This window comes from Rattus norvegicus, chromosome 7 (genome assembly GCF_021556685.1).
Source record: "Rattus norvegicus strain SHRSP/BbbUtx chromosome 7, alternate assembly SHRSP_T2T, whole genome shotgun sequence".
In the NCBI taxonomy this organism is placed as follows: domain Eukaryota; kingdom Metazoa; phylum Chordata; class Mammalia; order Rodentia; family Muridae; genus Rattus; species Rattus norvegicus.
Genome location: NC_141540.1, coordinates 134,071,933 through 134,097,005, shown reverse-complemented (window position 1 = coordinate 134,097,005; position 25,073 = coordinate 134,071,933). Strand labels below are relative to the sequence as shown.

At 44.4% G+C, this 25,073-nt stretch overlaps 1 protein-coding gene across 3 annotated transcripts in view; it reads left to right on the top strand.

Moving 5' to 3' along the window:
* Nucleotides 1–1,932: 1,932 nt before the first annotated feature.
* Nucleotides 1,933–25,073, top strand: part of Yaf2 (YY1 associated factor 2) — a 55,689-nt gene continuing 32,548 nt past the window's right edge. The window contains exons 1-3 of one of the 3 annotated variants that reach the window (XM_087559150.1): nt 1,933–2,105; nt 2,417–2,542; nt 22,061–22,111. In XM_087559150.1, the coding sequence (XP_087415276.1) occupies nt 2,080–2,105; nt 2,417–2,542; nt 22,061–22,111 (203 nt within the window). In that variant the 5' untranslated portion in view covers nt 1,933–2,079. 3 annotated transcript variants of the gene reach the window in all.

Here is a 25,073-nt window from a genome sequence, read left to right as displayed (position 1 = left end):
TGTAGGCCCTAATCCAGGGAGCCTGGCACGGGCAGATGGGATACAAAGAGATTAGGGTAAAGCACTCACACACAGAGATGCCCCTTTGGAGGTGGGAGCTAGATAGGTGGCTATCTGCAAGCCTTGGAAGAAAGCAGCCCTGACATCCTCACCTTCTACCTGGAGTCTCCAGTATCTCGGGAAAATACAATTCCATTGCACAAGCCACTCAGCCTCTGACATTTACTTTTATCCTGGAAAATTAATGCAACCTCTAACATATAACTCTTTTTTTAAGATTTATTCATTATATATATATATATATATATATATATATATATATATATATATATATACTGTAGCTGTCTTCAGACACACCAGAAGAGGGCATCGAATCTCTTTATAGATGGTTGTGAGCCACCATGTGGTTGCTGGGAATTGAACTCAGGACCTCTGGAAGAGTAGAAGGTTGCTCTTAACCGCTGAGCCATCTCTCCAGCCCTAACATATAACTTTTATACTCAACTAGATCAAGTCTATTTTGCAAAAAAACAAAAACAAAAACAAAAAAAAAACTAAACAACCAAGCAGACCCCACATAAAACAATTTTTTAAAATGATTTTTCAAAAGTGCTCCACCGCTGAGCCATATGCTTGCCCGTTCTGCTATACTTCATTTTAAGTTTCTTCTCTCAGGGGGCTGGGGATTTAGCTCAGTGGTAGAGCGCTTACCTAGGAAGCGCAAGGCCCTGGGTTCGGTCCCCAGCTCCGAAAAAAAGAACCAAAAAAAAAAAAAAAAAGTTTCTTCTCTCAGAATCTGGTAGCCCGGTTCCCTCTTAATTACCCCAATTAATCTCTAATTCCCAATGATAAAAGGTCAGCATTCCCCCTTCGGTTATTAACTTTTGATGTTTTTGGTAAGTAATACATCAATACAGCAGTCTCCCTTAGCTGCGGTTTTTAGCTGCTTTCCTATTTAAATTACCCACGGACAATATAGTTCAAAATACTAAGGACTTCATAAATAATTAACTCCTAAGTTTTTAGTTGCCACCCCCCTCTGAGTATTATGATGAAAATTTGCTTTATCCTGCTTTAGTCCAGCTGGATTTTCTAAACACCCTTTATAGTGTATCCCAACTAGGAGTCACACAGATCAACTGTTAAGTACTCAGTGCCTGAACTGGGTCCTCTTCAGTTAGTTAAGCCTAACGCTAAGCTACACCGCCTCCATCAGCACACCCAAGTAAGGCAGTAAAGGCAGGGCTCCGCGAAAGGATGGATTTCATCTACCCTTTCTTCAAAGGAGCAGCTCTCCTGACTTGGCACGCTAAGGTCGCCTCTCGATCAGAGCGATGGCACGCTAACTCTGGTTGTGGGGTACCCGCTAGGTTGGGGAGGTGGGAGCAGAGCTTAAAGGACCAGCGAGATGGTTGTTTGGGTCTAACAGGCGAGGTGTGTCTCTGATAGGCTGAAGTAACGAGGCTGGGGAGGTGGTGTCCAGGACACAAGCAACCTCATTCGTCTTAGGAAAGCTCACGAACGTCCGTTTTATAACAAGCCACTGCAGAGCCCCGTGAGGCCAAGAGGACGCCTCTGGAATTAAAACAGGATCAGACCCTGGTTTCGTCACGTTCGAATTATGTAAGTCAGAGCAGGGCACCGAACCTTTCCCGAGCCTCTGGGTCGCTACCCCCAATGAAGGACGACGGTCCCCGCCGCGCTGGGCGCACGTGTGTCTGCGGGCGCCAGCCACCGCGCCCCTCCGGGCGTGCGAGCCACGGCCTGAGCGCTCCGGGCGGCGAGCGGGTGAGCAGGAGGGAGGCGGCGCCGCGAACTCGCCGCGGGTGCTGGGCCGCGCTCCCCGCGTTTGAAGTCTCCGGCGCGGCCGCTGGTTGGCCGGCGCGGGTCACGTGCGCGCGGGCAGGAGTTTCCCCGACAGCTGGAGGCTGCGTGGGATCCGGCGGCGGCGGTGGCGGCGGCGGCGGCGGCTGCAGCTCGCGGCGCGGCCTTCCCCGCCCCCTCGCCTCCGCGCTTCCGCCGGCCCCTCGCCTCGGCGCTGACAGACGGGCCGCGGCCTCGCGCGCGTCGGCAGCGAGCATGGGCGACAAGAAGAGCCCCACCAGGTAGGGCGCCCGCCGGCGGAGCGCCCGCGGCCCGGTGGCGCGGCCCGGGGCGCGCGCGTGTGTGTGTGTGTGTGTGTGTGTGTGTGTGTGCGTGTGTGTGTGCGTGTGTGTGTGTGTGTGGAGAGGGGGTGCGGCGCCGCGCGCCGCTGCCCACAATGGGCCGCGATGGCGGCCGGGGTCAGCGGCCGCGCTCCCCTCCCCCGCGCGGCGCCGGGCGGGGCGGGGGTCGCGGGCCGGGCGGGGCGGGGCACGGGGCCGGGCGCGGCCTGCGGCTGACCCCGCGCTGCGTCGTGTCCGGTTGTGTCCTGCAGGCCGAAGCGGCAGCCGAAGCCCGCCTCGGATGAGGGCTACTGGGACTGCAGCGTCTGCACCTTCCGGAACAGCGCCGAGGCCTTCAAGTGCATGATGTGCGATGTGCGGAAGGGCACCTCCACCCGGTGAGTCCCGCGCGTCCGCGGCCCGCGGCCCCCGCGCGACGCGGGACGGCGGGGCGGCCAGCCAGGCGGTGTCCGCGGTGGGGCGCGACCCGGCTGAGCCGCGGCTTGCGGCGAGGGATCGGTGGCGGCCGCGGCGGCAGCGGCGACGTGGTCCGCGACGCCTGCTTCGGGGGATGAATTATGGAAGGGGGTCGCCGGCCGCTGCTATTCAGTGCGTGGCCGGCGCGGTGTCCCCCTCCCCAGCCGGGCGCGGAGACGTTGGCCGCATTGTGGTGTTGGTGTGCGGGGAGGGGGCGGGGACGGGGACGGGGAGGGGGAAGGGACGGAGGAAAGGCCGCGATGTCATTCGGTCCCCCTGGGGAAAAAGTATCGCTGTAGGATCGTAATAGATCAAACTTTCTTAGTAACGGATGTCCGGAAGGGTCAGGCCAAGGTTTCACGTCTGGTTTTTGTTCCATTTCTGTAATATTTTACAATTAAGTAGTTGGGAGGCGAGCCCAGCAACGCATTTTTACTCGAGTGCCTGAATATCTTTACACAAACGGGGTATCCTGATCTTTGTCTGTTTCTGGCCCTAAATTTGTGGTGTGGTAGATATATAGTATTGTCTTTTAAAAACATTTAAAAAGTCAGTGGCCTTTTTGATCCGTCTCCACCTGGTCACAGGTCCCTTGCAGGAAGGCAGACTTTAAGTTCATTTCTTTGAGTCCTGTGATTTGTAGCAATGTTTAAGTAACGTATTTATTTTGCTACTCTGAAGCCTATTAGAATATAAATTATCGCAGAACATGGGGAATTTTCTGTTTGAAAAAGAGGGCCTGTATAATTTTGACATTCTAAATAGTCAAAGTTGTTTCTAAAAAGGAGGTATCCCGGTTTTAAAATTCAGTTTATAGAATTTTATTAACATGGTGAGTGTAGAGACATGTAGAGATTTTATTGTTTCTACAATACTGGCCGCTTTTGACAGACCTATCGTGTAAATCTCAATAGGTTTTTTTTTTTTTTTTTTTTTTTTTTTTTTTTTTTTACTGTGAGTCCTCATTTACATCGAATAGAATATTTTCGGCGTTTCTTGGCATCTATTAAAAAGCAAGGTTTTAAATACTTTTTAAGTTCAAGGAAAGATTCTAAAATGAGAAGCTACTTCTATTTTTGGACTCCTGTTATAAGTGTTTTGAAAAGCACAGGGTGTATGTCTGTGTAAGGATGGGAATGGCTTAGTGTGTACTGTATACATATTTGGACATACGCAATATGTAGCTCATTTGATTGGTTATTTTGAGGCAGGCGTTTTGAAGTAGAGACAATTACTATAACCCTGATCTCTGCCACTATATTGGTGCCTTTTTTGTTCGCTTGTTTTTGTTTTTCCTTCTATTCTCTCATACTTTTAGGAATTAGACGAGTCTGTTTGTTTATTTGCAGGGACAGCAAGGATAGGGGGAAGCTGGTGTCCTACTCCACAGCCAGTCTTGGGCTTAGAGGAACGGAGAAGTAGAGTAGGTGGTGACACTCAGAAGAGAAGCACCAGGCTGAATCCCTGCCCCTGGAAGGATTGTAGTGCACAGGGGAGTTGGCCCAGGACAGAAGTGGGCCTACTTTAAAAGGGGCCTGGGGCCCACTTGGAAGCCCCTGACTTTTTTTATTACCAGTATATCTGAGCTCTTGTAGATCCAATTTTTAGTGGTGGAAACATTACTTGAGGAGGACTCAGAGAAGCATTGTCATTTGGATTGAAACTGAAGAGGCTCTGGGCCACTCACCAGAAGTCTAAGGGACACTGTGTTCCCAAAAGTAAGTGTTCTGCACTATGACCCTCTCAGCTTCTTCCTCTCTCTGAATTGTCTCTTTTGACTTTGCCCCTAAATTAACTGTAGGAGCTCGAGTTTCTCTGCTGTTATGTTTCCTTCTGCTTCTTCTGAAGTCGAGTGGCATCCACGTTTGGATAGAGCCATAGACGTACACCAGGGCCTTGTTAATATGAAGATGCAGGTTACGTGAGACTGTTTCCTTAGAGGAATGAGAGGAAAACAGGACGGAGGACTGCGGAGCACAGATGGAAGGCAAGAGTTGAGGAGTTGGGGGTTATTCCCCCAGTTGACGTGTTTATTGGCAGGTAGAATTTAAAGAGTAAGGCTGGCCAGAGGGAGAGCAGGGAGCAGGCAGCTGCAGCACAGGGCTACAGCTTGCTAATGACTTGTTTGTGTGACCACAGCCAGCATTTGAATCCCTTGGGTCAGAACGACCTCTGAACTGAATCTGTTTCAGTTGCCATGTAAAGCCAAGCCTAAGCTATTCTAGATGTCTGAAAGCTTTTCTTCTTTAAGTCTTTATAAAAGATGGGTTCATAGTATTTCTTCAATATTTCACTGGAATGGATGTATACACACCTATATGTAAAATTTTTATTAAAGCACCTGATTCAGATGCTCTATAATGGAGCAGACAATTACTTTCCTTGGCTGCATCTGTGATAGGTCATGTCATTCTGCAGAATGAGGCTATATTCATAAGGTATAGACCACAATCAGGTACCACTAGACATAGTTTTAATTCCTCAGTTAGTAAATTACATCCTATAAATTTATTCCATTTTTATCATTGAATTTAATTTTGTATTTGATGGCTTTAGTTTAAATAAAATCTAGACTATAAACAATATTCTTCAAGGATATTAAATTTCTATATTGTGCTTTTATGAGAAACAATGATAAATGTAAAACAAAACAAACCCTGTCCCTCAAAAAGAAAGAAAACCAGGATTCTTTTGAGTAGCTCAGCCCTGCCCTGTAGTTCAGGCTAGCCCAGCCCTGCCCTGTAGTTCAGGCTAGCCTTGGACATACCATCTGCCCCTTGCTGTAGCCTCCTGAGTTCTAGGGTTACAGGCTCCAGGCATCCTAGGCAGGGAGTATTTTTTTTTTTTTGGTTCTTTTTTTTGGAGCTGGGGACCGAACCCAGGGCCTTGCGCTTCCTAGGCAAGCGCTCTACCACTGAGCTAAATCCCCAACCCCTGGCAGGGAGTATTTTAAAAAGCAAGACCAAAATAAAAACCAATAAGATAAAAACATTGTCAGAGGTGCTATCTAGTCTCCTTTATAGCTGGCTTTTGTTTTAAATTTAGTAAGTGTAATAATGTAAAACTTTAGGAAATAAACTGTCCAGTGTCAGAGAAAGGGAAGTATTTAGTATCGCCTGTGAAGGTGTTAATTGCTGGATGATTGATCTAAGACGAGTATCTTCATGGAGGAATAGAAAATTTCTTGCTTAATTTGGATAGCAGATAGTTATAAATAAAGGCGACATTGAAGCATTACAGGTAATGTGGATTTTCAGGATATCTCCTTGGGTCCCTTTGGGGAGATAAGGAGGAGACATCACCGTAGGAAAGTGTTAGCTTTGTGGTAGGTAGGAGTCCAGTAACAGGTTCATATCTCATTTGAACCACGCTAGCGTCCAGCAGAGTTTCTTTATTATCTTTGGTTACACAAAATCTGAGTTAGTACTCACTATAGTGAGGAAATTTTGTGTTTCTTTGATTTTAGTAATGTTTTTATGGATGAGAAACACTTTGACATATATACAATTTTATTAAGTGAGGGACTAGAAAGGTAGGTCATTGCCTAAGGACACCAGATGCTCTTTCAGCACCTGGGTTTCATTTGCAGCACTCACAGCTGACAATAATTCCAGTCCTAGGATCTGTGATGTCCTCTTCTGGCCTGTCAGTAACAGACACATTCATGGTATATAAGCATAAATGCAGGCAAAATACTCATACACATAAATGGATAAATAAGAATAAATTCTTTATGAGATGTGCTATTATATCTTTAGTGTAAGCTGAAGAGATGACAGTTCCCTACTAAAATGTATGTACAGTGTATAGATAGCACAGTATTATTGTTAGGAGCTGATTAATGGTAGCAAGTTATATCAGTTTCTGTAAGGTAGGAATAAATTCTCAAGTACACATTTTGAGGGAACTAAAACACAGCCAATTATTACCAGATGAAAATCTTTACAGTGGACATGTTATCTGTTATAGTGGCTTTCTGTTTAGGTTAGTTTGAGGTTTGGTACCAATTCTTCTAGATACTGGATATAGAAATAAGAGAGGCAAAACAAGGGCCATTTAATTGTCTGGGCTTTCTTTTGAAATACACAGTCCTGAACCTCCACTACTTGAAGGGCAGTTGTACTTGTTATTTAGGGATTGCTCTTCTCTGTCTTGAAGAGACAGAGGTTAAAGACCTCATGCAGTTTCATTGTTTGCAGGGAAATTGTGAGGGGGATAAGTATTTAGATGGTACCTAGTGATGATTTCAGAGTGTCAAAGCAGGAACCTTGGGAACTCTGAGCACTTTACAATAGTTAGTGATACCCAAATCGTTTTCATAGCAGCACTAATCTGTTGGTTGTTCTTTTCACTGTTGCCCATTGTGAACAGTTCAGAGGTGGTGGGAGGTAACCGTGTCCATCCAGTGTGCTTCAGAGCAGAGGCACTGCCCCAGTGTTTCAGCACACCCGTCCCTGCCTAGTGAAAGTTCCCCTTAGTGTCACCTAAGTGGGGCCTTGTGAGGCAGGACACAAGGCTGGTTTCCTTACGTCTTTGTTCTTAGTGGTTTGGTGGAAAGGGAAGTACACACAGAGCACTTGTGCTGAAGGCCATGGAGTACAGTGGGTGGCGGCCAAGGGGAGACGCTTGTGCTGCCGCTGGCACAAGTCCAACTAGGTGACTTCATGAAACATTGTTTTCACTTGAAAGGCTACCTGGAAAATCATAACTATTCAGATGTGAATCTTTCATACAAATTTTCTGAAAGTAAATTCAGTAAGTCTGTCACTTCTAAGAGAAAAATTGACAGTATTTTTTATCAGTGATGTAAGTCAAGTGAAAAACTATACTTTTGAAAACCCATAATTGCAGTAATGAGCTTTGTCCGTCTGAATACCACAGAATTTTCGTATGCACTACTTTTACTTTCTGCTATTCTCCATGTTTTTGTTTTTTTTTTCCTGGTAAGATTGGTGTTGATACCAGTGAATTTCTGATATTTTCATGAAATGTCTCCACATTCAAAGATCTGTAGAATTTAGTGAGCTGTTATTTCCTGATAATCAATGCAGTATGTGGTTTTAAAGAGCCCTGCATAGATAAAGTACAAAACAGGAAGGTTCTTAAGGGAATATCTTGAATATTTAGTTGATGTGGTTTTAGGTTTTACCTTGCAGCTAAACTTTAAGAAACGACTCCTTGGTAAGAAGAAGATCCGTAATCATCTGAAGGGCCATTGAGGCTGGGTGTGGTGGTGTGTGCTTCTCGCTCCAGTGCCTTGGAAGCAGAGGCAGGTCAGCCTGGGCTACAGTGTTAAGACAATGTCTTTGTAAAAAGAAAAGAAAAGAGGCCTTTTCTTCTTTAACCATATCTGTTGAAGTCTAAGTATATTTCATATTTTTGGGCCAAGATAACATAGTGCAAAAAATTAAATGCATAAATAGGTATAACAGAACACACTGCTTAAGTAGATTTAGGAAGTCCACAAAAAAGCACTGTATACTAAGTTGTTATTTTGGAAAATGCAGAGATTCTCCCCCCTTATAGGGAATATATCATTTAACTAAAATGTGATATGTTTTAAAATGAACTAGCAAATCTATATTATATATTTGTGTGGCTTCTGCACATGGAATGAAGGCCTCATGGGTTTAAGCAATGCTGTGTCACTGACCTGTGATCTCAGGGTTTCTATTTCCAATGTAGCATATACATAGAGATGAGAATACATAAACAGGCTGGAGAGATGCCTCAGAGGTTAAGAGGACTGGCTACTCTTCAGAGGATCATGGTTCAGTTCCGAGAACCTACATGGCTACTTATAACTGTCCATATCTCCAGTCCCAGGGCCATCTAACGACCTCTTCTTACCTCCTTGGGCATTGCATGCATGTGGTACACATGCACATGCACAGGCAAACACTCATGTACATACAATAAAAATAAAATTCTTTACAAAAACCACATAGACATAGCTTTTTGACATGAAGAGATCCTGAGACCAAAACCTATGTGAACTGGTAGCCTAGTTTTCCAGGCTTGGGTTTCTCTTCCTAAAGTAGATTGACTTAAACAGATACTCCTCCTTATTTACTCTGATAACTGATGGCCTACCTTATTGCTAAACCTTGTTGACTTGATCTCAGTCTTCCAGTGTCACCTTTTTGGCCTTTGTTGGTGGCTTTCGTTTTTGAATGAAAATACTCTTTGGGGGGGTGGGCTGGAGAGATGGCTCAGCGGTTAAGAGCACTGACTGCTCTTCCAGAGGTCCCGAGTTCAAATCCCAGCAACCACATGGTGACTCATAACCATCTATAACAGATTCTGGTGTATCTGAAGACAGCTACAATGTACCTATATATACTAAATAAATAAAATATTTAAAAAAAAGAAAAGAAAATACTCTTTCCTTGAGGTCACAAACACTTTTTTCCTAGTAAGTCTCTGAAATTAATTTTTGCCCAGTCATACCTGACTTTTCTGCATTCCTTCCCTTGGATGTGGCATGGACTTTCTCTCTTACCTAAGCTAGACACCACCATTGTTTCTACTGTGACCCTAACTTATGGGATTCTTCATGTACAGTCGTTCATGGGATGTCTCAGATCCTTTGTTTCTGTAGTTAGACTTCAGCCTCCTGTGCCATTTCTTTGTGAAAATGGTGAGCCTCAAAGCACAGTGCTCAGGTGTTCTGGGCTCTCCCCGGGCAATACTATTTCTATGTGCCTCAGATAAGGAGGCAGAGACAGACCGAGAAACAGTTCTGCCCCACACTGGTGAGCCAGTAAGTTTAACTGTGGTTACTTAGAAGAGGAGCGTGCACCATCCATGAGGAGTCTTCCTTGTGCCAGTTGTTTGCATGTTTTTATAGAGGAGAGGGGGTGACTCGAGCACCTTCTTAGATGGCTGTACTTTCTCTCCTTGCAGGTAGGAAATGTCTTGTGCAGCCACACTGATTGCAGAGTGGCAGTGGCTGCAGAATGACATTTCAGTCTGTTCTCTGGCTCTTTTTTATTTCTTGTGATCCCTGAGCCTGATGTAGGATTATTTTCTCCTGTTTAGGGGGAGCATTGTGCTGTTGTCATGGTCAGAGTCACTTATCCTGGTGGCTTTGACTGGCTGTGAGTCAGCAGCAGTCACTGACCCTGTAAAATAAAGCTTGTGTACCAGACCCGACAGGCCTGCCTGCAGCCCACGGGCGCAGACAGAAGTGGTTTGATAGGCCTTGCTGAGGGCGTGGGATGGAGAAGAGAGTCCTCGGAATTTACCTGTCAGCTAGATCACATCCAGTTAGCAGACACGATAGCAGTCACTTCTCCAGCATCCTCTGTGACCTCCCCAGCCGCTGGCTCTTGTCCTGCCTAAGGAGTTCTTTCAATCATGAGTTCCTTCCAGTGGACCAGGTCTTGGAAGGTAGTTGAGTATACTCGTACCAGTCATGGTACTGTTGGGCCACTGATGGCTTTAAAATGAAGGGGACATGCCGAGTAACCACTGGCAACAATTCTCCCTCAGCCTTCCTAGAACCTTTCTCTACAAATCATAGCTAGTAGAGAGTTTGCTTTGAACTAACCTTGCCTCATTTCTCCATGTCCGGGATCCAGCGTTCCTTCAGTAACCATAAGGCTTACGGCTTAAGAGTTCTCTTTTCCTTTTTCTCCCATTCATGCAGTGTCCCTTCGTGCACGTTTTAAGCCATTGTTTTAACATCGATAGGCACAGGCGTTGTAGGATTTTTTTTCTGTCATCCTGTTGGCTGTTATTGGCACCTGACATAGCCATAAACTCAAGAATTTCATAGTGTCCCTGGCCCATGCACTTTATGTGAACTTCTTATTTGTGCTTTTAGTTGCTCTTACATGTTTTCAAGATGCTTTCTCTAAATCTGTGTGGCATTCAGAGCTTAGCTTATGTACCTGAGGTGAGGCAAGGGCCAATGGTCTTCTGCACTGAGCATACTCACACTAGGGAGAGAGCACTGGCCGCGGGGTCCAGTCAGCAGGAGCAATCCCATCCATCGCTCCATCAGTTTGGTAGAGCAGGGCTTCAGGTAACACTGCTTGGTTGTCTGTAACCTATAGTCACGGTTGTGCATCTCCAACCCTCATCCCTGTTTCAGTCGCTGAGAAAACTGACCAAAAGCAGCTTGGGAGGAAAGGGATTACTACACCTCACATATCAGAGTCTGTCACTGAGGGAGCCTGGCGGTAGGAACTGCAGCATAGAAGACTGCTGCTTGCTGTCTGGTCCCCTCTGTCTTCTCTGCTACTTTCCTTATGTAACCCAGGTCCTCTGCCCAGGGATGGCACTGCCCACTGTGGACTGGGCCCTCTGATGTCAGCAGTTAAGACAATGCCCCACTGACATGCCCTGTCCTTAATTGAAGCTCCCTCCTCCAGGTGTATTAGGTTTGCTCCTGAAGCTGATTGACTTTCCCATTCCCAGCCAGGGGCTAGGTAGGGCGAGCGCTAGTGCCTCAGGGCTGTGCCTTTGCCACTAAGGCGCCGATAGGTGGTGCTGGCAGCTGCTTTCTCATTGCCACACCTACCTGTGGAAAGGTCCCAAGTGGAGAGAAGGTTTGTGCTCCCTGAGGGTGGGGGTAAGGGTGGGATACATAGGATGCTCTGGGGATACGTGCCCACCCTGTGACAGGTCAATCTATGTCCTTTTCCATCCTTTCCTGGCACGAAACCCTCACATGCTGCACATACACGCACAGGCAGAGCATGCAGCGTGAGTGTTGAGCAGTGACTTTTACTGTTCAGGGAGACAGTTGCTAATCTTCTCAGCACATTAGTCTTTAGTGACCATCAGGTCTGGCATGGGATTTCAGCCAAAGCTTTTCTATTACTAGTTGGTACTTTACCATGGCCACAGTTTGTTCCTATATAGCCTTCCATTTGTCAGTCTTCCCTACAAGACTGGGAAGGAGGAGTGACCATTTAGTCACAGTGTCAGATCCAGAGCTGCAGCCAGGCTGTCTGACTGCTGCTTGGTCCGCTCGTTCTTTCTTCTTTGGGAGAGTTTCTAAGACTTTACTTGTTTCTCTGTTTTCTTCAGAATTGGCTAGAGTGCCATTACACTTAGTGAGAACAAGTGTTTGGTTCAAGAATTTAAACCAAAGGTTTCATCTGAATCCTTGAACTTTGGTTTAAAAATAATATTTTCCCTTAAATTATTCCATTTAAAGCTTGTAATGAAATATTGTATCATTGTGGTTTTTAAGTAGTCACTTAATCAAATATTTGTTGAACATCTACAGTGTTTGATTCTTAGATTTTACTCTTTCTATTGTTACATAAACTGTTCTGTGACTAACAGTCATCTGTTTTGAAAGATTCTGTAGATATTTGACAATACCGTTTGTTAGAAAACTGTGGAACTAGAATTTTAGGAGTTGGAATCTTCAAAGAACCCGCAGAATGCATGCTCATTTCCTGGGGCAGACTAGTTGTGACTGCTCGGTACCCTGAGGGGCTCAGGCAGTCTGCAGAGTGGAGACGACTGTATGAGACTTGTGGTAGGATTCTGGTGTTCAGTCTCTTAAGCAGTTGAGGCCACTGGTGTTTGTGCACCCCCTTTGGGATTTCAGCCACATTGGGAAGAGTTTTGTAGTGTTGTCCTAAAGACCTAAGAGGCAGTGTTTGGAATCTGCTAGAATGAGGTCTTTACTGTTTTATTGTGCTTTGGATTTGAGGATCTAGTCTAACATGGTGGTGATGGTGATGGTCGGGAGATAAGCCAGGCCAATAGCTAGTTAATTTGAGATTAAGGTATCTGGAGGTCAGGACCATTTCTGTCTAGCTGAGGTAGAGTTTAAACTCCCTACCAAGCATTTAAGGATTTCTTGTAATTTTCTTCATACCTAGATGTAGTTATACTTCTTGTTAACATCTAACATAAAACTTCCTACAAATAGGAACTAAAGAGCAGCACATGAAGGTCCATGTCTGTAATATTAGCAGGCGAGAACCTGAGGGAGGAGGATGGTTTGGACCAATCACAGCCATTTATTTTAGACAAAGCATGCTCACTTTTGGGCTCTGTCAGTGCTTGACACATAATACTTTTTGTTTGTTTGTTTTTTGTTTTTGCTTTTCAAGACAGGGTTTGGTTTCTCTGTGTAGACCCGACTCTCTCTCTGTAAACCTGTGGACCAGTCTGGCCTCAAACTCAAGAGACTGGCCTGTCCCTGCCTCTCAAAGTGCTGAGATAAAAGGCCTGTGAGCACATACCCAGCCCACATAGGAAAGTCTTGGCTCTTAGCAGAAGTCTTAGCAGGTCTTCCAAACCAGCAGGGGAAGGGCTCCAGCTATGTCCAAGGTGAAAATGGTTGCAGGCTGTTGAGAGAGAGAGGTCTTTGAGGCTTGTGGTAGCATGCATACTTTTTTTAAAAAAATTTTTACATCTCTCCAGTATAATAATGAAAAGTCAAATGTAGAGAAGGAACTTGAAGAGCTCTCAGCAGTTAGCAGCATGGTGTAGACCACACTGGAGCCCTCCTCTTGTATTTGAATAGGTAATGGCTGATTTTGTGTGTCAACCTGACCCAAGCTAGAGTCATCAGAAAGGAAGGAGCCTCAGTTGAGGAAATGCTTCCTTGAGACCCAGCTGTAAGGCATTTTCTCAATTAGTGATGAATGGGGAGGGGCCAGCCCATTGTGGGTGGTGCCGTCCCTGGGCTGGTGGTCCTGGGTTCTGTAAGAGAGCACTGCGACAGACATGTGAAACAGGCTGGTAAGAGAGCAGGGTGACAGACATGGGAAACAGGCTGGTAAGCCCCAACTCTCCATGGCCTCTCATCAGCTCCTGCCTCCAGGACTCTGCCGTGTTTTCGTTCGTGTCCGGACTTCCTTTGGAAACAAACAGCAAATATAAGCTGATTAAATCCGTTCTTCCCCAACTTGCTTTTTGGTCATGATGTTCTGTTGCAGCCATAGAAACCTTAACTAAGACAGAATGGTTTTGTTTGCTTGCTTGCTTGTTTTTTCCTATTGCAAACTTTTATTTTACCACTTTCTGGCATTTTTGAATATTAGTTTTTCCCATTTTTAAGATGGAGATTATAAAAATACTTTTCTCACAGTTTTAAATGAAAGTAATAACTATAAAGTTTTAGCACAGTACATGTTGTAAAAAGTATTAGCTAAAGCAATCAAATATGTAAGTGCTGATAGAGTCTTGATTATAAAATAGCTGGATTCCAGTGTGCTTACCCACAACATCAGAACATAAAGAGTAACTAGTTCCTAATAAAATCTTTCATGTTTTCTATTCTACTTATCCTCTTCCTTTACTTAATACCTCTTCTTCCTTTAGTGTGTATTAGGGGAAGGGTGAGCATAAATTTAGCAATGTATGAATAAATGAATTTCCTGGTGTACTGATGATGTCAGTTGTCATATACATATCTTGACCAGAAGAGTAAGTTTAACATTTTGTTATCTAAGAAATACTCCAGGAGGGTAGGGTGTTAAGGAGCTGAAGTATTAATAGGCGACTAATCCGGAAGCATTCTGTGCTTACAGTGACGTCATGCTTTGGCAGGATGTTGGTTTCGTTCTACTGTTTCTTCCTAAAGTGTTTTCTTCTTAAGGGAACCTTTGGTCTGAGAGTCACGGTTTGGTCTAAAGCTGCAGGTTGCCATTTACTGCACTTGGCGTTCTGGCGATGAGAGAGAGGAGGAGTTGCGTCATCTGATGGGTGCAGTGTGCCTCACCACGAGTGGGGAGTGTTAATGGAGGTCCTCACTGCCTGACTGCGCCCTCGGGAGGAGCCGAGAGTACTTCATTGAACTGTAGAGGCCTTTATTCTGTGTCTGATTCCAGGAGCTCCTGGTTTCCACTTATTTCCTAAGGATCATTTATTTCATTTCATTTTGAGTTACATGGGGGTACATCTCTTATTTCTCCTGTTTTACTGGATAAAAGAGCTTAATTTTCTGTGATTTTATTCTTAAGCATATAAAGATGTTTTCTTTCACCATCGATATCATGTATGATTAGAACCACAGCCAGTAGTGTTTTATTCTGACTTATTCACACTTGCTGGTTAATCCTAAATATAGAGGACCATTTAGGAGAAGTAATTGCAGAAATCTAGGAAGAGTTGATCGTGGTATGATGAACAAAGGCAATGCCAGTGCACAGGGAAGTAAATGGATTTAAGGATGTTCAGGGAAAATTTTATAGAACTCGATTGTTAATTAGATATGGTGATGGGAATAGAAAATTGGGTTATGTGGAAGAAGGACTCACAAGTGGAGTCTGGCTTTCCTTACATGATAAGTAGGCCCTTTGGTGACAACTGTTAGGAAGGCAATAGTTTACTTTTGGCTTTGTTAAGCCTTAGCTACCCAGAGGAAGTCTGAAAGGTAGATCTACAGTTCAGATCTTGTGGAGAAGGCTCAGGAGAGAGGAGCTGGCAGTACATTGTAATTGTTGGCCTGAGTGACTAAGTGGAAGCCAAGGAACTGAGTGAGGAAGATGAGAGGGAGTAGACGGCAGAGATGAGGAGAGACTTCAGAAGGCTTTGGAGAATGCTCCTGGTCCTCTCCCTCCAGTGGTAACGATGAGCGTTGAAGATGAGAGAAGCACAGGAGAGTGGAGGAGGGGACATTATGGGGAAAGAAGCATTGGAGACTGAAGAAGCGCTGCAGAAGCAGGGTGAAGTGCTTTCCCATGAAGTTCCATGTAATAAATACGTATGTAACACTCACTTACCACATCAACGGTAACATTTGGTATCACTGCTATAAAATTATTTGTATTTAAAGTTTTAAAGAATAATACTGCATTTTGCTTGTCTTCAGCTTTTCATGATAATTGCAACAATTTGAATTGTATCTATAAGTTAAATAAGGGAGGTTAATATCAATAGGTAGAAATATGAATAAAATTGTTATTAGCTAGCTTTAATGCCCAAAGAAGAATGCTAGTAATATTTATTATTTAAATATTACTGAGGAGGAATAAATCTATACATTTAAATGTAGGTCTTGTAGTTAAAGTCCCCAGAACTTTGGGTAGATTCTGATGTCTTTTTTTTTTTTAATTGTAAAGAAGTGTCACTTTGAAAATATGGGCAATTAGGGGCTGGAGAGATGGCTCAGTGGTTAAGAGCACTGACTGCTCTTCCAGAGGTCCTGAGTTCAATTCCCAGCAACCACATGGTGGCTCACAGCCATCTGTAATGGGATCTGATGCCCTCTTCTGCTGTGTCTGAAGACAGCTATAGTGTACGTGTGTGTGTGTGTGTGTGTGTGTGTGTGTGTGTGTGTGTGTGTGTGTGTGTATAAAATTTAAAAACAAAAAGAAAAGAACAAGAAAATATGGATAGCCACCTAGCGGATTGTGGGTGAACATCTGGCTGGAGGAAGCTCCTTTGTCTCGTCTTTTTAGGAGGAGGACTTGTAAGGCTCTGTTGATGAATTCACCAAGCACATGAGTGCACTGTTTGTAAGTCTGTCAGATCTGTGGAGTTCCAGCCATCCCTGAAGGACAGTGGGTCAAGATTGAGTTCTGAGTGAGTAACCATTCTTAGAGCATGAACCATAGGAACCACCCAGGACTTCAGACGTGAAGATCAGTGAGCTGCTGGTGACATCTGAACAAACTTACGGTTTAAAATGCTGCTGTAAGGCTGCCACTGTTCATGGAGCAGAGTCGGAAAGGAGAATAAGGGCTCTCCTCAGGCTCACGGGGTCTCAGCTAAAATAGGCAGAGATCAGATGGCAAGGGGCAGGCAAAGGTGAGGAGCCATCTTTTTTGTGTAGGTGACTTTAAATTTTTTTAAAGTGCCGTGTATTGACCCCAGACCTTGAACAAAACAGGCAAATTATCTGCAAATGAATTAAACTCTTAGTCTTATGTGTGTGCTTTTATTGCATTTGTGTATTTATTTGTCTGTGTGTAGGGTTTAGAGGACAACTTTTTAGACTTGTTTTTTTTTCTATTATGTGGGTTCTTGGGATGAAATTCAGACCATGAGGCTTAGCAGTCAACACCTTCTCTTGGCCACGTATGACGTTTGTATGTGTGCTTTTCCGGTGAGAGTGGAATCTCTTTAAGCTTGAATGAGTAGAATCAAGCCTGGGAAAGTGTAAAAGAGACTTATTACACAGCATTGCTTATTGGTGATAAAGAAGGGCTAACTTCCCTTTTAAAGGAGGCAAAAAGGTGCTCAGAACTACGCTTCAGTCGTCATAGTAACTAGAACTGTCAACTTCAGACTGTATTGAATTCATGTTAGAAAAATTTGCCATTCTTGTATAAAGTCAGTTTTACACGGTTGTATTTTAGAGGTTGTTATTTAGAATTGATTTGAAGGTGCCGGAGAGGATGGCTCAGTGGTTAAGAGCACTCGTTGCTCTTAGAGAAGACTAGGGTTTGATTTGCAGCACCCACGTGGTAACTCCAGTTTCAGATATCTAGCACCGTCTTTTGACTGCCACAGGCACTGGCACACACAGTGTACTTATATACATATGGGTAAAGCACCAACGTGCAAAAAGTCAAAGTAAATCATCAAAAAAGTGTTGACGGGGTTGGGGATTTGACTCAGTGGTAGAGCGCTTGCCTAGGAAGGGCAAGGTCCTGGGTTCTGTCCCCAGCCCCGGAAAAAAAAAAAGTGTTGACTTGAAAAATATTGTATTGATTTGGCCAAAGTAATTTTAATATTGTGACTCCTTTTCTTACAAAGCTGCAATCCAGTTTTCAGTTGAATTGCAGTCATGTCAGGCCCACCAGAGTTTACATTCTGGGGACTTGGCATGTAAATAAGGCAGGTTGTTCAGGGCACAGCAGGGCAGACTTTTGGGGGCTGGAGTTCATCTGCACTTTTGACACAAGTTGCTTATGAATTAGCTGTGAAGTGTCACTCAGGAAAGTGGACATGCACTGACTTCATATTTTCACTTCTGAATTTGTTGACAACTGCCAATATAAGATCTTGTTTTATAAATTAGAAATTGGGATAGAGAAATAATTCACAACAATATTTCTGGCAAATTGGATGTCTGGGTAGTTTCCATTACTAAGGCAAATCTAATATAGTGTCTTATAGTTGTATATTAGAACAATATTGACGGTCCTTATGTAGTTATGAGTATTCAGAGTGCGTGTATGTGTGTATGTGTGAGAAAGAGAGACAGAGACAGACAAAAGAGATGGCTAGAGGTAGAATCCAAGGCCTCACACGTAGTAGACAAGCACCTCAACAATGAGCTATACCTGCTATCCTTATCCTACCCAGCCTCTTATTCTGACTGCTGGGTTTGAACCTAGGATTTCGTTCGTGTTAGGCAAGTGCGCTACAGTGAAGCTACAGTGAAGACGCCCCACCCCTACTCGCTTTTCCAGATAGCGTCTTTCCATGTAGCGATGAAGCCCAGAATGGCTGTATGCTCACTGTATGGCTCAGCGTGGCCTCAGAGTAATGGTGAGTCTTCTGCCTGGGCCTCAGGAGCGCTGCTGGGATTACAGGTAAAAATCCCACACCTGACTTTTATGTTGTTTGAGATAGTTTATTTGTCTATTCCAAGTGGCTTAAACTAAGGATCCCCCTGCTCCTCAACCTGGGGTTATAAGTGCGCTTCACCATGTCCAGCTAGCTACTCTACTACACTCTGTTTTTCTGTTTGTTCTGCTTTTGGTTTTAGCTGGCTTTAGCTATCTCATTTTCTCATTTTTTTTTTTTTTTTTTGTTCTTTTTTTCGGAGCTGGGGACCGAACCCAGGGCCTTGCGCTTCCTAGGCAAGCGCTCTACCACTGAGCTAAATCCCCAGCCCCTCATTTTCTCATTTTAATACAGGCTTTTCAGACTGATTCTGTGAGGCGACTTTTACTGATGAAACACTTGGTTCTTCTTAAATCCTAAGGAGTAACTCGGTTGATGCATGTGTAATTGTAGAGTTTCAAGACACTATTTTTGAGCAGAGCATCCTGACGTCTGGAATTAAAATAAAATGTGCTTGAAGGCATATAGCCTAGTGGTAGAACATTTGCCTTAACATGTGTGAGGTCCTGGTTAAAGTCCTATTGCCACACACAGAGAACGAATTCATTTTAGTTGAGTTTATACAATAACAACAACGTGTAACTTTCACTGCCAAATGCAAGCTAGCCCATTAAAATATTCTGAATGTATTTAATGCTCTTATTTTAAAATAAATTTAATTATATTTTATTTCTAGAAGACATATCTAAATGGAGGCAGTATTTGCTTTAAATAAAACTTGTATATTGCTTTATTTGGAATGATGTCTTTTAGCTCTAGAAACAGATAGTTGCTCCTGTAATCCATATAAATACATGAAGTTCTTTGTGCAGTGTGCTTCCCATTGTTTAGTGGCTTGATGTTAAGGGAGAGTCTGTAACTAAGAGTCACTGATTTAGGTGACTCTTAAAAATATTCATCTGAGCTTGGTGTGGTGGTGCATGCCTTTAATCCCAGCACTTGGGAGGCAGAGGCAAATCTCGTGAGTCTGTGGCAAGCCTGGAGGGAGCTCCAGGGTATCCAGGTCTACGCAGAGAAACCTTGTCTCAAATAAACTAAAACCAAACAAAACCAACCCTAAACTGTACATTATAATTCAGAATGGAGATCTGTGGCTTGTCGAGTTCACAGTTGGGTAGACTGGCTGTCTATGTCCAGCCTCTGGAAGAGCACAGTCCCTGTGATGGAGCAGGCACAGGGCAGGCCACAGAGCAAGTCAGGGAAGCAAGCCCAGCAAGCTCAGACTGCCTGCTCTGCTGAGAGCCTGTCCGTCCTTGGCCTAGTTCCCCAGCCCTGCTGTGTAAGTGTTCCACAGCACTCAGTATCACTACAGTGAAGACAGATGCGTGGTAAGACACTCAGAGCACAGCCAAACCGTGGCACTGCAGTGCACCCCGTGGCTGTAGTGCACCCCGTGGCTGCAGTGCACCCCGTGGCTGTAGTGCACCCCGTGGCTGCAGTGTACCCTGTGGCTGCAGTGCACTCCGTGGCTGCAGTGCACCCCGTGGCTGTAGTGCACCCCGTGGCTGTAGTGCACCCCGTGGCTGCAGTGTACCCTGTGGCTGCAGTGCACTCCGTGGCTGCAGTGCACCCCGTGGCTGTAGTGCACCCCGTGGCTGCAGTGCACCCCGTGGCTGCAGTGCACCCCGTGGCTGCAGTGTACCCTGTGGCTGCAGTGCACTCCGTGGCTGCAGTGCACCCCGTGGCTGTAGTGCACCCCGTGGCTGTAGTGCACCCCGTGGCTGCAGTGTACCCTGTGGCTGCAGTGCACTCCGTGGCTGCAGTGCACCCCGTGGCTGTAGTGCACCCCGTGGCTGCAGTGTACCCTGTGGCTGCAGTGCACTCCGTGGCTGCAGTGCACCCCGTGGCTGTAGTGCACCCCGTGGCTGCAGTGTACCCTGTGGCTGCAGTGTACCCTGTGGCTGCAATACCCAGTTTGAATGAATTAGTCACTTAAAAATGAAATCATTCATGATTATTATACTTTAGACTTAGAAAATAGATATAATTACCCAGAGAAATGTGCATGATAAAACTAAATGTGAATCTAGTAAAAATTTTAGCAAGCTACTAAGAGACTTTGATATTTGTGCCATGCACTAGATACTTCATAATAATATTGAAATATAAGATCTTCACATTCTAAATTTGTTTGTGTGGAGAAATTATTTGTATTATTTTAGTCTTACAAACTTTGTGGTTTATTTCCATAGATGAAGACCAGTGAAGCACCAAGGACCTAGGTGTAGTAGCTCACTAGGTGTGGTAGCTCACTAGGTGTGGTAGCTCACTAGGTGTGGTAGCTCACTAGGTGCAGTAGCTCACTAGGTGTGGTAGCTCACTAGGTGTGGTAGCTCACTAGGTGTAGTAGCTCACTTGGTAGCATGCTTAGCTTTCATGAAACCCGAGGTTCAGTCCCACCTGGTTTATCCTGGGAGTGACGACACATACCCACAATGCCAACACTTGGAAGTGTAGGCAAGAGTATCATAAGTTCAAGTCTGGGCTGTATGAAACATTGTTTCAAAAAGAATCTTTAGAAAGATCTTGAAGATAGGGGATGAATGTTCAAAGATACAATGTTCTGAAGTGTATCTGTATTTAGTGCTACTAGGGCAATTTACAGAATGCCTGTGTGAAGTTAAAGACACTAGGATGCCCTGTGTACAGTGAGGAGGAGGTAGCCGTCTGCCTGGGGTCTCTTGGCTTCGTGTTTGCAGGTGTACACAGACTTAGGTGTTGTTTCTTTCTCCCTCAGTCTCGTCCTTCCTCCCTGCCTGCCTTTCTTTCTGGAACTGACAAACCACTCAGGGCAAGCACCCTAGCACTGAACTAAACCCCAACACTAGCCTTTTCTTTTTGAGTCAGTGTCTCTCACTGGCCTGGTGCTGTCCAAGTAAGCCAGGGTGGCTAGCCCTCAAACCTTAGGAATCCACGTCTCTGCTCTCCTGCTGCCAGGATGACAAGCATGGAGCATCACAGCTAGCTTTCTAAATGCTGAGACGGGCTCTCTCTATCCTCGGTGTCCTGGAACTGGCTGTGTAAATCAGGCTGCCCATCAGTTTACACAGATCCAACTGACACTGTCTTCCAAGTCCATCCTGGCATTAAAGGTGTGGACCACCCTACAGCAGCAACCAGCTTTTTTACATGAGTTGTACAGTCCTTGTACTTGTAAAGCAAGCATGGTACTTACTAAGCCATCTTCCCAGGCCTCACTAAAGAGGTTCAAATCCTAGCATCCACATGGCAGTTCACAGCTGTCTGTATTTCTAGTTCCAGGGGATCTGACACCCTCCCACAGACATACGTGGAGGCAAAACACCAATGTAAATAAAATGTAAAAAATTTACATGGTGGCCTGACGATCCTGAGAAGTGGCAGATTTTGATCAACTGTTTATTGTTATACTAATATTACAAAATAGTGGTGGTAGTTCAGTGAAATGCTAGTCTCATAGCTAATTTTTGTTGTTAAAATACATCTGCCATGGGGCTGGAGAGATGGCTCAGCAGTTAAAAGCACCTGCTACTCTTCCAGAGGTCCTGGGTTCCATTCCCAGCAACCACATGGTGGCTCACAACCATCTGTAATGGGATTCAGTGCCATCTTTTGGTGTGTCTGAGGACAGCTACAGTGTACTTATTTACAATAAATAGATAGTTGGATAGATAGATAGATCTGTCTTTAAAAAATACACCTGCTGTTATAGTGGGCATTTACAAATGAAGTCATGCAAATTGTTGTTTTCCTTGTATTTCTGACTACATCAGTCACATTTTTATCTATTTTTTATTTTGGTGAGTACATGCTTAGCTCTGTGACACATTCACATCTGTTTCTCCTGTGTGCTACCTGAGTTAATAATCTCAAGTAAAATTAAATAATCTTCTTATTCTGATAGAGAAGAAAAAACTGGATCACTTACCAGTAACTGGAGTTCTCCTATTGGGTAATCTCCACAGATCCACATTCTCTGACGCTATTGTGAGTGCCTTGAGGACCGAGGGACGGTTGTGATCCCCTCCCAGGAAGGTAAGTGAGTGCCTGCAGCATGTCTCTAGCCTCCTAAACCTACCCAGCTTCCCTCCCATGCGTCTGTGCTGCATGCCCTCAATTCCCCCGTGCTGGGTGCTGGATGCGCTTCCTGAGGATCCTGGAGATGGACAGAAGCAAGGGGTGGATCTGTGAGGGAAAAGACCCAATAGGATAGCTCAAGTTACTGGTAAGTAATCTGGTTTTCACAAACGAGATTTTTCTCTCAAATTTCTTCTCTTTAGGAAAGTAATAGGAAGGGAGTTGTTTGTATAATTTTTTGGGGGTCATAAAAGCTATTATGGATAGTATAGCGAACTACTAATACATATGTGCATAGGTAAGACAGTGGTTCTAAAGAATGTTATTTAACTGTCTAAAAATCATGTGTTCTAGGTAAATAGTGTAATAATTCTAAAAATAGGAAAGCTGTGTGTTGGATTGTTTTGTGAATTTATTTACAGTATTGCTTTAAATGAAATACTTGTATATTTTTACACATACCAGTTTGGTCAGATTACTTTGGCACAGTATTCTAAACGGTAATAGTAGCTTTGTTTGTGTGAGACACGTGCTTCCTATGTAGAGCAGGCTGATCTTTGATGTGTCAGGGTCTGTGTCTGTGCTGAGATTTAAGTTTGTGCCCCAGGGCTGGCATTTGGTTTCTTTTCTTTCTTAGCTTTGTACACAGCGAGCATTCTCTGAGCTACATTTCTGTTAGGGCTAGCATTTATTTAAAAAAAAAGAAGGTTTTTTTTTAAGCTTTATTCTTTGTTGTTGAAACCAGTTCTTAGGAATGATCAGGTTGGCTCAAACTCCCTGAGTGGCTGAAGCTATCCTTGAACTCCTGATCCTTCTGCTTCCGCCTCCAGCTATGAGGATTACAGAGGCAACCACCGTGCCTGGCTGGCTAGCATGTATAAGTGGCAGTTTTCAGTGAGCATTTTTGTTTCATTGAAGGAGTATCTGAAGCATGATCTTAAGAATGCTGCACTTCTTTTCTCATGGTTCGTCTGGAATTAAGACTTCTGCTGTTATGAGCACTGATTCCATAAGTTATGGATTAGAATTCTCCATATCTGCCTGCCTGCCTCTCTCTCCCTCCCTCCCTCCCTCCCTCCCCCTTTCTCTCGCTCACTCGCTCAAACCCAAACCTGAAGCTTCTCGTGGAAGTGCTCTACTACTGAGTTATGTCGCCTACATTTCCTTATTTTTGGTTTCTTTTGCTTTATATTTCCAGATCACTATTCTTAAAGGGCAGCTTCAGCACCAAGAGCCTGAGTAGTATACCTCTACAGCTGTTTCATAAAGTTTTATTTATATCTGAGTATTGAAAGCTGTTGTAATTCTATTTCAGTTCTCTTCATATAGTCTTTTTTTAAAAAGATTTATTTATTTTATATATATGAGCACACTGTAGCTGTTTTCAGACACACCAGAACAGGGCATCTGATCCTGTTACAGGTGGTTGTGAGCCACCATGTGGTTGCTGGGAATTGAACTCAGGACCTCTGGAAGAGCAGTCAGTGCTCTTAACCGCTGAGCCATCTCTCCAGCCCCTCTTCATATAGTCTTACTGTCTTCAATTTGAAACTTTGCTCTTTGCTCTCACTTAGATAGTTTAAGGCTTGGCTGGTACTTTCCCATTCTCTTGGAATGGCTTCCCCGTTCTTCTTTCTGTATTTGAAAGCCGAAATACATCCTACCACCCTTCCCCTCTAATTAGCCTCTTTTGACTGGCATCATTCACTTTTGTTGTTGCACATGGGTAGGTACTAGTAGAGGCCAGAGGGCAGTCTCTGCCAATCATTTGTCAACAGTGATGTACATTACTGTTTAGAGACATGGTCTCTCTCTGGGTCTGGGGCACACTAATTAGGTTACGAGGACCTGCCCCATGGATCCTCTGTTTTTCCAGCGGATGGCTGACAGCTGTGAGCCTCTCTGCCTGGCTTTTCATGTGGGTGTCAGGGATTGAACTCAGGTCCTCATGCTTTCGTGGCAAACACTATACCAACCGGGCTATCTCCCAAGTCCCTGGTAGCATCTGTTTCACTTGTGTTTTTTTGTGGTGCAGCAGAAATTGGATGATATTGTGTTAATGTACGGAATGTACTTAGCTGTATAACGTCTGTGGTCATAGTTACCTGTACAACACTGTTTAGCCCTTAAAAGTTAATCTTTGCTGCTGATTATTGTGCTCTGTATAGCCTGGGCTGACCTTGAAACCACAGAATTCCTCTTTCAGCCTCCTAAATGCTGTGATTACAGTTGTGTAACACATTTTTGTGGAATACATTTTTAAATACTTAAAACCCCAGTGATGCTTTTTGAAAGCAAGGATAAGACTTTACTAATTTCCCACCCTATGTGGTTTCTAAAGCTATAACTAATACAGAAATAGCCACTGAGATGAGTTTTCTGTATAAGTGCATGAATGCGTTTACCAGGTGTCTGTGTGTATGAAGCATTCATCTGTTGGCTATGTAAATCCTATGTAAACTGTATTTTTTTCCCTTAAAAACTGGTACATTGACATTCCAACCAGTATAATACTAACTGCTATGGCACATTAAAGATGGAGAATATAGCTTCCTGTTGTGGCATCATTGGCTAAGAGCAGGCCATGGTTCTGTACTATTCCATGACTGCAGGTCTTAACAAAGGCCACAAGGTCATACCACTAGCAAGTTGAGGCACAGATGGCCTGGTGGTTACCTCAGTGCACAGACTGGATTCTTATGGACACTATTCTGGAGTATGTGTATGAGCTGCACACCAAGGGGCTCCTAGAATTGTGCAAGTGTCCAAGGATGGTGAGCACACCAGTCGGGCGGGCAAGCAGGAGGAACTGCTGGCAGCCCAGAGGACCGGCTCTTCCCACCTTGTCTCCTCCCTCAGCAGTTATGCTGCAGAAGACAGAGGGCCTGAAAGAGGGGAAAG